Here is an 11294-nt window from a genome sequence, read left to right on the forward strand (position 1 = left end):
AAGGGTGTGTGACATAGTTTACTTTGACTCTGCTGTCATTACTTTTGTGTATATTATATTATATTATATTTTTATCTAACAAATGTCTCCATGCTCAATTTGGAGGCAAACACATTCCGATTTTATTCTTACAAATAAGCTTACTGCACACATGCAGTGTACTGTGACAAAGCACATTAGGAATATAAAATGTGATATAACATTTTAAGTTTCTTAACTGTTTGCTTATTCACTTTTAAAATAATTTCAACCCACACTAAAACTGGCAACTTTGCTGAAATAAAATGTGGTGAACTTATCATAGCACTTCATTTTTAACGGCAATTTTTAAATGAAAAATTTAGTTACAATTTTGTAGAGGTTTTTAAAGGAATAGCTAACCAAAAAAATTAAACATTTAAGAGAATCTGACAAGTGTTCGATTTCTGGGAAGGGCATGTTTTTTTATTTTGGAAGTAAATTTAAAGAAATTATATTTAATTCAAGTAACTCATCTGCTATCACAGACATATACACAGATTCCATATCTTGGAAATAATTTATGAAAAATATGTATAAATAAAATGAAATAATTAATGTATTTGCTCATTTTTAACTGCATTTTTTAAATTAATAATAATAATAAACAAATTGTAGATAGTTAAATGAATAGTTAACTCAAAATTTACTGAAAAGATGTAGAGGAGTTTGTTTCTTCATCAGAGCAGATTTGCAGAAATTTTGCATCACATCAATTGCTCACCAGTGGATCCTCTGCAGTGAGAGGACAACAGGTGATGGACTTTTTTTTCACTTGAGGAAGCATTATTATGGATTATGAACTTGTATTTTAGCCAGAAGCAACAGTTTAAAGTTAAAATGTCTTAATGATGGATTTGTTTCTTACAAAAACACAGCCTTTTACTTCACAAGACATTAATTAATGGACTGGACTCATATGGATTACTTTTGGAATACTGTGATGTCTTTATCAGCTGTTTGGACTCTCATTCTGACGGCACCCATTCACTGCAGAGGATCATGAGCAAGTGGTGTAATGCTAAATTCCTCCAAAACTGTTCTTAAAAAGAAATAAACTCATTTTCATCTTGGATGGCCTTAAAGTGAGTACATTTTCAGCAATTTTTCATTTTTGGGTGATCTATTCCTTTAAAATTACTGTTGCATAAAACACTTTCACTATTTAAAGTGTCATTGACCAATATTTGAATTTGTTCTCAAAGTCACTGCCACACATGGAATATTTTACATACTGTAAAACCGCTTGGAATGACCAGTTCAGATAATGATTGATAAAGAGCGACAGTGCATTTGACATGGAACTTTTGAAACCAGGAAGTGGGAATGTTCACCAGGACAGGACTCAAACCTTAACCTTTTGATTATAGAATGAATGCATTATTAAATTATGATTATATTGTGTTTTATGATTATATAACAGCTTTAATAGACAAAACCACACACACACACATGCACACAAATGGATTATTCTGAACTACCCACATGCTCAGCAGCATCCTCATTTCCACATGCTAACGTGTGGTTTCTTGTGGGGGTGTAGGAGTACATATATTTTCTAGGTCATAATGTTTTATGTAACTCATGTCCTAAAATCAAAGGGTGAAATAGGTCATAAGAGTGAGAACAAAGCCTTACAGTGGCTCCTCTAGCAACGAATCACTTCCCTTCAAACCCTCAGCCTTCGCTTTAGTCTTTCTGCGGGACTTTAGACACCAGTTTTAATGTCACTTAAGGCATTGCTCTCGGTGTTGGTTTTACTAAAACATTTTCACATTCTTTCATTTACACCTCCAGGTTTAGAGAGGTGTCATGACATTTCGAGTTTAATTTCTACGAAATACACTTATGATCTTTTAAAATGGAAGTGTCTGGATTAGAATTAGAGTAAGGTTTAAGTCATATCAGGTCAAATATAAAATAGTTTTTTTCCCATCAAAGGCTGCGATCTGATCTGAAGCTGTGATAAGAGAATCTTGACGAGTACTCGATTTCCAGGAAAGGCGGATGCCTTTGACTGTTGGATGTTAGTCTAAATATTTGACTCGATGTTAATGTTATTTCAATTATTTTGTCTTGAATGTAGATGCATAGAAATTATATTTAACTCAAGTAACTCATCTGCTATCACAGGCATCACTATTATCCACAGATTCCATATCTCGGAAAAAATGCAGAAATGCTCACTTCAAATGGAAAATAGTTAATAAAAAACTGATTTCTTAGCTGTGCTCACTGTTTAATGTTTAATGAACATTTGCATTACTTTCTCTAGAATAAAATGGGAAACGAGTTCAGACACTGCAGAAGTGATGAAGTCACACACAATATAGACCTTCACGTTAAAGCTGCTCAGCAAAGATCTGCTCGTTTATAGACATCACTTGTATTTGCTTATATTTTAAAGTGTTGCGTTTTAGCAAATATAAATAATACCAAATATAAATGCTAATAATTTAAATAATTAGAATTAAATAAGAAATACTATTCTTTTCTTCATTGTTCTACCTAATTTCCATTATATATATATAATATATCATATATATATACAGTGGTGTGAAAAAGTGTTGGCCCCTTTCCTGATTTCTTATTTTTTTGCATGTTTGTCACACTTTAATGTTTCAGATCATCAAACAAATTTAAATATTACACAAAGATAATTCAAGTAAATATTTTTTTCATGACTTCAAGATGCCATTGGTTACATTAAACATATAAGTTACCAAGGAGATTCAAAGACATTATTTTTTTAATTTATGTATGCATTTAGCAGGTGCATTTGTCCAAAGGGACTTAAAACAGAAGAACATTTTTTCAAAACCTGTATGTATGTATATATACAGTATATATATATGAGGACAGTAGAAGCAATCAAACCAACAAAGAAAGAATGAGAGAGCCAGTCAGGGGTCAAGTATATGTATAATTTTTAAAAAAAATTTACATTCTTGAATTATATATTTTAAATCTTTTTTTTTTTTGGATCTCCTCAGTTTTTAAAAAAATTAGATTTTTTTTAATGAAGCAAATGACACCTAAAATATACAACTCATCTTGTACTGTATTCATATTGTACATTTTAATGTCAAATCTTCATGTTGAGGAAAAACGTCCATCTACATGTTTACCCAGGTATACTTTTTAACCTTATCTAACTTTTTAATATTTTTTTTAAAGAACTACATATAATCTATTCTTAAAATAGTATTTCCATTTTTCCCTTTTATGTTGTTGTTTTGTTTGGTTTTGCATTCCTTACATATGTTTTTGAATGATATTTACCAGCACTAATAATGTTTTGTGTCTAAACCAGTAATTTCAGTGAATACACACTTGTGACAGATTTAGCTGACCTACTAATATTTAACTCAAGACACCTTGATTTTCCCCCTGTCTTCCACCACTCAGTGACGATGCTGTGTGGTCCACAAATTCCCCTCACGAACAGCTATATAATGTAGCTTTTGGGGATGCCATATAACGTGGACTATAAGAGCTCTACATCTTCATCATCACCATCATCAACACTTCTGCTGCTGTCCGCACAACTGTCATCAACTTGTTGAATACTTTTGATCAATCTCATTTTTCTTTTTCACCTGTAAGTGTCTTGTTTCCCTCCCAGGATGAGCAGACTTGTCCTGATGTCATCTGCGCTGCTGCTGTTGCTGTGTGTCTGGGTCAGCCTGAGTCAAAGCAGTAAGTAAAGCTGACTTTTCTCATACAATCTCTTTGGTTTCAAGTGTTTCTCAGTGCTTTGAATTACCAAGGATGCTCTTGACATGTGACCACGTGCATTTTTATATATTTTGAATTGGGACGATCACATTCGTCATATAGCTGAGATGCTGCCATGCTTAATAATCAGGGATTTTGCAGTTGATTTGATGATTTAACTGAGTGAAATGATGGGTTTATGTCTTAATTCAGTGACAAATTGAATACAACTGTTTATCTAACAAATCCAACATCTTATTTGAGCATTACTGACATGATATGGTTTTGACTTCTGTAATAGAACTAATAATCTGAATGTGCTAAAATTAAATACACAATAACCAGGATTATATATTTATTATCAATAAATCCAATTTGTTTCACTTTAACTAATTTTGCTTATTCCACATCTTTTTAGCCATGTTCATACTTTTTAAATGAATTAATTTTATTGCTTTCACAATTAACAGATTCATATTGATTCTAAACAATGTCAATAAATTAATTTTGAAAATATGATTTTTTTTAAATGAAATTAAACCGATGCTAATAGTTAATAATATAACTATGTTGTGACTTTTTGAGTACTATTTCTTGCTAATGACAAATATTCATCACATTATGTTTATTGTTTGTTTATGTTCTTAAAGCTGTAAGTTTTGCCTCTTTGTCGCCATCTCTGTTTGAAAACCTGTAATTGCAGTTACTTGCGGAATTATCTTCCTTGCGTGGGTTGTACTCTGGCACAGCTCCAGCGCGGATGAATCTAATGTTTTGAGGAGTATGTGTGGCAGGCAGTCACCACACCGGTGTGAATCCTATACATAGTAATCACAGATTCTAACCTACGTCTTGGAATATATGACCCAAATAAGAATTTTCAATTTCAATTTAAGTAACAAGTCTGCCACGTTTGTTCTGACCAACTGAGGAAAAATGCATTACAATAAATTGTGCTACCAATGGTGATTTAATCTAACGATATTTAATCGATTAGCTCATATCACATCAAACCGTGCAAATTATTATTATTGTTATACTTTATTCTCTGATTATTAATGTTACCAACATCAGCATTGCATGACTATGAGTATAGTGTGTGTGTAGATTTAAATTTCTGTACAGTCTAATCTCTAATTGTCATACCATTCGAATTTCATACAAAGAAATTTGTTTAACCCAAAAAGCAAACTATGCTCCCTTCGAACTGGTTGTCTTTAAAATACAAATCTTGTGTAATCCCAGGCTATCTGTAAACAGAAGCACATTTAAAACTGGAATATAATTTAATTTCATTCACATGTGTTTAATAAACACAATCTTTTCTGGATTACAATCCACCATCAAAATGATTTTTTGGCATTAAATTATTCCAGCTGCTGTGAGAAAAGGCTACAAACGATCGGCCACCTGCAGGATCCTCACATGCGATAGCCTAGTAGCCTAGACAACTTCTTCATGTTTACAGACGTGACGTAATGATGCAGCAGCATGCTCGAATTTCCTGCGAAAACCTACCCGTACCACTCAAATTAGAAAACATTATTATTAGGTAACCGTTGTGAATGCGATAGTTTTGAACACTGGCTGGTTATGTACTTGCTCAAATATTGATTTTGGATAATTTTTAACCAAAAAAAGTTACGGACTGCAGCTTTAATGCCTAAATATATATATATTTTTTTTTCCCACAAAAAAAGCAATGTACAGGTTTAGAGCGACACACTAAAAAATAAATCGTTAGGCCTTAATAACGTAAACAGAATATATATATATGTCATTGTTTAAATTCAAAGATTTTAAAAAAAATTTTAATAACAAATTTTATATTTACATGTATGCATTTAGCAGGTGCTTTTGTCCAAAGCGGCTTAAAATAGTAGAACAATTTTTCACAGACAACATTATTCATAGTATACAATGTAAAGTTTATTACCAGGAAAATGAGCAGATGAATTAATCTTTGAATAAACTATTGGTCAGTAGTTGGGTCAAGTGTCATGAAACCACATGAACTGAGAATTTGTCATGTGCTTAGGTCCGGTGAGGTGTTGTACCAAGTATTCATCACAGCCTTTCCCTGTCCTCCGACTGAAAGACTTCACCCGACAGGACGCCACCATGACCTGCAACATAGAGGCTGTCATGTGAGGAACAACACTTATTTCTTAAATAGATGAAAATGGCATGTCTCAGATATAAATATTCTTTCATAATAATGTAAGAGAACAACCTGTAATATCTGTAATATTTAATCTAGAACATTCTCTCTCCCGCAGTTTTACTACAGTGAAGAACAGACAGATCTGTGCCAACCCTGATGATCTATGGGTTCAGAATGCCGTCTTGCATATCCTGTGAGTTCAGCATTACACACACTTACATTTATGTTTTTTTGGCAATGGCAATGAGCACAAGGCTTAACCTATAGTGAATGAATAAACTGCAAACATACTACTTTCCCAATTAAAAGTTTTGTAATGTACAATCAATGTCTCCTTATGCTGGTTATACTGGTAAATATGAATGAGCTAAAGTTAAAACTTGAGAATCATCTCCTAAGAGTTTAATTTAATTGTCTCTTGCAGAAACACAAAAAAGTCATCGTAATATGGACACCATCAAATCGGTCTAAAACTGCCTTAAACTGAACAAACGAACAGTAACAGAAATCCTTCAATAAAATGTATTGATTAGAATTTATTTTTATAATTAATAAATTAATAAATGGTTTTGACAGCAACACTGTTGTTTGTTTTGTTTTGTCTGCAACATTTCTAGTAAGATTGACAGTTTTTTTTCACAATATTTTATGCTCACAAGGAGCTCTGACATAACAGCACACTAAAACAAATAATTACAGCAGTAAACCCGGCGAAATGAAAGTTTGTGAGCACATACAGTAGACATCAGGTGGCAGTATGTGCCCACTTTACAGTAGTCAATTCCCAACCACCTCAAAATACAAATAAAACCTTTAATGTCTTTTAATTATTGGAGATTTATTTATAATGCAGCTTAATAATGAATCCAATGCATTATCCTTTTACATTACTTTTTTTTTTAAAACACATTATTTATTCATGCCACAGTGATTAAACTGTTACAAATAGAGGTGATTACAGTAATGTAGACACAGACAATCATTGTGATTTTAAAGGAAGAAGTTAAAGGATGGCAACTTATAGCCAAGAATATATTGTTATTCCCAGTGTTTTCACAGGCTTTACCAAAAATGTCAGACTTCCATCAAACCTCTGTATTCTCTTTAAGCATTATAGATTAGGCAGATATGGTAAGAACTCGGGTGAAAGACCAACATTCAGGTCATCATAGTTTGATTGTGTTGTGCTTAGGTTTTTGTTAATTTGGTAAAAATAAAAAGTATCAACATTTTTATTCAGTATGAAGTGAATCTAAACTACAAGTTCAATGTTCAGTTTGACTGGTATAAATTTCATAATTCCCTGTGCTGTCTTTTTACCTTTTATTTAAATGTGATATACTGGTCATTGGAATGAATTTATGTAAAATCCCACCCATGAGTAATAGAATACTTATTATTTATAGTAGTGAAGGACTAATCTTCTTAATGTGAAGATGATCACAAGCTTTAGCAACTTTGGAGAGGCAGACTTGATCCACTTTGGCCTCTGTTTGTGAACTAGGTTTCTGATTCATAGAAATTACAATTGCTCACTTCTGGTTTGCTAATTTTGTATATCAAAACAAAATTGATAAAACACAGACTCAGCTCACTTTCATCAAATGCATTGTAATAGATTTTAATATCAATTTGTATAAAACAAGCAGAGTTAAGCAATTTCATATTATGGATACATTGTGTATAAATTAAATATTTCGCAGTATATTTTGATTATTATGATTTACATGTGAATATGATTGCTAACACAAATTGGTCTTTTTTAGATTAATATCAATCTTTTGTTGAAAACAAATTGAGATGTCATAGAGAAATCTTTGATTAACAACACATGCTATGTTTATTAGAACAATGTGTTAATTGTCATGCATATCAGGACATTGGCAGCAGATTGTTACAAATGTTAGTGCATATATGTTATATATTTTAAAAGAGCACAGTGAAAATAATTAGAATTCAGGTTGAAGATCAAGATTCTGTTTGCCACAATCCTGATGGTAATATTGTGGCTCTTCAGCACCCTACCAGGGTTTAGTTTTTGCTAAAACTTTGTCAAAATGTTTGTTCAGCAGGAGGCGGATTTGAACTCCAGGAGCAATGGCCAATTTTGATTTATACTGGTAGACATCATAATCCTTTGTGCTCTTGGCTTCAACCTTTTCAAACTTCACAGCATATTGATAGGTGTAATAGTCATCATTTCCATCTTCTGAACTTTTGTAAAACCCAACCCATGCATAGTAGAAGGCATCTTCCCAATCACAGAAGGTGTTTTTGATGTACAGCTTAGCATAAGCTTTACCATCCTTAGTAAAGAGCTGAAGACTAGCATCAAAATTTGATATTGCAGTAGGGAACTCTTTGTTGGCATCATAAAACTCTGATCCATAAAAGTACACTGGCTCAGACCAGGGTAGTGGCAGTTCAGGCTTATGACCAGGAATAGACTTGCAGATTTTTGATGGTAATATTGTAATTTCTTTATCATCCTCCCAGGAACTAGTATGTGCTAAAACATTGTTATAATTTCTGTTCTGTAAGCGGATTTGCACTCCAGGAGCAATGGCCAAATTTGACTTGTACTGATAAATTCCATACTTCTTTGTGTTATGACCTTGAACTTTTTCAAACTTCACAGCATACTGATAGGTGTAATAGTCATAATGTTCATGTTGTGAACTTTTGTAGAACCCCACCCATGAGTAATAAAGAACATCTTTCCAGTTGCTGAAGGTTTTCTTGATGTAGAGTCGAGCGCAGGCTTTTCCGTCTTCAGTGTAGAGCTGCAGACTAGCATCAACCCCCTTTATTCTGATGGGAATCACTCTGTTAGTTCCATCAAATTCTGGTCCATACCAAGTGACTGGTTTACCAAAATAATTGAAAAATTGCAGTCGGGGTTGGAGACCAGCATTCAGTGAAACAGAAGTCTCTAAATCCCCAGATAAGTCATAAAGAGTGAACTTTTTCTTACTATCACTGGAATGAGAGTTTTGCCAAGTATCAATGTATACGACAACGTTTTTGTTTTTTTTCATTATGTCAGCAGGTATCTCCCATGTGAGTTTTGCAGACCCTCGTTTAGTTGCTTTTATCACTAGTTTAATTCCCTCAAATGTATTACATTGGGAATTGAGTGAGCGTTTCTTTCGACGGCTGATGTATGTACAGTCAATGCTTTTATATCCTATTTGTTTCAGAAACTGGCTGCATCTATCATCTTCCATGTCTTCTGTATATTGGGATATTTTGTAAGTGTAATATATTTTGTTTTTTTTTTCATGTAATTTGCAATCAAGAGGGTATCTGATCTCTAAAATCAGTGCAGAATCAATTTCATAGGTCTCAGATGGATTAAAGTCATTCTTGCCTTGATTATGTGTTGTAATAAACACTTTAAATATTCTGTTTGGCATGTTTTCATCCACAGAGACAATGAGCCTGTCAATGTTTCTTTCGGGCACATTGGTGTTCTTATAATACCTCCGCACATAGGACGGCAATGCATTGGCTGCAGGATAACTTAGATTGCCAACAGAATAGTAACTCTGCCAAGAGCTCAATGAGGGGAGAACAGCCTCTCTATTTTCATACAGATGGAATCCAAAATCTCCTCTATGAGGATCAAAATTTGAATCAAGGATAAGACTGTTGCTTTTATCAACATTCAGGACGTTTTGTGCAAACCAGAACAATAACTGGAGTCCATGATGTGGAGGAGAATTGCCATATTCAGCATTTTTCAAGTCTTCAATATCGTTAAGTTTTCTCACAGAAGAGGCGTGCGCTGAGCAGAGGCAGAAGAGCAGGAAGCAGAGTCTCATGACACCCATGGCAAAACCTTAATCAAAAACAAAACTCTGTTAATCAAACACATAAGCTGTACATAGAATTGAATAATAAGCTGGCAATTTAATGATGGAAAACTGTTTAATTTAAGATTTTAATATTAACATTTTAAGAAACTGAACAGGAAAAATATCTGCTATTTTAATGATTATACAGACCTTTATTACGGTAGTACATTTTTGTGGCGTTTCTGTGGAGTAGGCCTACCAGTGGACTGTCACTGTTTAAAAAAATTTAGAAATGCTTTAGAAAAGTGCCACGGAGCCGCTCAGTCTATGCTTTTTGGGGAAATCATCCACTGTAAGTAGTGGCTGTTTACAGTTATATCCACATTAAAATAGGATAGGAAAAATATTTTATCACACAAATAATTACACACATAACATTTAACTTAAATTAATTTTAAAGTCCCCCTAAAATCAATCATTGTATCCCTTAAAACTCACAGCAGTAAATAAAATGTGCAACATTCGACTTTTTGCGAGATCCCACGAGATGTGTAACTTTAATAATAATTAGATACTACTACATATAGGCTACAGTGCGTGCGTAAATTATTGTGCAGGTCGATATTTTGATCATATTTTTTTTCCCCAAGCACATTTGACCGATTCCAAACCACATTAATCTTGATAACTACTATTAATTTTACATAAAATAATTGATAAGTTATATATGATTGTTAACAAGGACTGGAAGCGAAAAAGATGCCTTATATTCAGGTGTGCATAATTATTAACCCTCAAGCATCCTGTGTATAACATAGCTCTTAATCCGTCCTTCGTGGACAAATTTGGGCAGAAGGTCTCAGGTATGATCCCAATTATTATTATTATTATTTTTAAAATAAATGTTATATCACCATCTTCGATAAAATTAAATCTAGCAGTTTATGTGATTTATTTTTTATTTTATTTACCTCTAAAAGTACCATATTTTTATGTAAAATATGCTTATGGTTATGTTATATTTATTTTACTTCAGTAAAAAAAATTATTCCAGTAAGTTCAGACAGCCAAAACCTATAAGAATTTGGTGACTTTGGTGACATCTGGTGGCTCATGATGGTATAAAAATATAAAAATATAAAAAATGTCAATAGCCACTAGTTGGCAGTAGTTTTCAAATGGTTTTTTTTTAGTGGGTTTGTGTGTATGTGGGTGTGTGCGTGTGTGTGTGAGAGAGAGAGAGAGAGATTGTTTGACACGTTGAGAATGTTGTATAGGCTCACCCCTTCATTTATTTGTGTGTTTGATCTGCATTGTGTTGGATTTATTGGATAAATAAAATAAAATGCTTTGAATTTTGAGTATTTCCCATTGATTTCCTATGGGGGGGGTCAACCACTTAACTTTGTTGAATCAAGTCCTCTATTTTTTGTGTGTGTTCAGGTGGAAAACTTGAACTAAGTCTTGAACCACTTAGATTAAGGGAACTATTAAAAAAAAGATTTTGCCCAAATTTGTCCAGAAGGATTTCTATGTAAAATATGCTTCTTTTTAATGTTATATTTAATATTTCTTTTACTTCAGTAAAAAAAATATAA

At 32.9% G+C, this 11294-nt stretch overlaps 2 protein-coding genes across 2 annotated transcripts; one reads left to right on the forward strand and one right to left on the reverse strand.

Moving 5' to 3' along the window:
- Window positions 1-3355: 3355 nt before the first annotated feature.
- LOC107600113 (monocyte chemotactic protein 1B-like) lies at window positions 3356-6402 on the forward strand. The gene is made up of 4 exons (XM_016291904.1): window positions 3356-3717; window positions 5774-5882; window positions 6015-6092; window positions 6324-6402. Exons 1-4 carry the CDS (start codon window positions 3645-3647, stop codon window positions 6343-6345), a joined length of 282 nt encoding a protein of 93 aa, XP_016147390.1. The 5' UTR covers window positions 3356-3644; the 3' UTR covers window positions 6346-6402.
- A 1518-nt stretch (window positions 6403-7920) lies between these two features.
- On the reverse strand, window positions 7921-9732 carry LOC107600101 (uncharacterized). The gene has a single exon (XM_016291891.1). The coding sequence runs from the start codon at window positions 9730-9732 to the stop codon at window positions 7921-7923; it is 1812 nt and encodes a 603-aa protein (XP_016147377.1).
- Between the last annotated feature and the right edge of the window lie 1562 nt (window positions 9733-11294).

This window comes from Sinocyclocheilus grahami, unplaced genomic scaffold (assembly GCF_001515645.1).
Source record: "Sinocyclocheilus grahami isolate Dianchi unplaced genomic scaffold, SAMN03320097.WGS_v1.1 scaffold277.1, whole genome shotgun sequence".
Taxonomy (NCBI): Eukaryota; Metazoa; Chordata; class Actinopteri; order Cypriniformes; family Cyprinidae; genus Sinocyclocheilus; species Sinocyclocheilus grahami.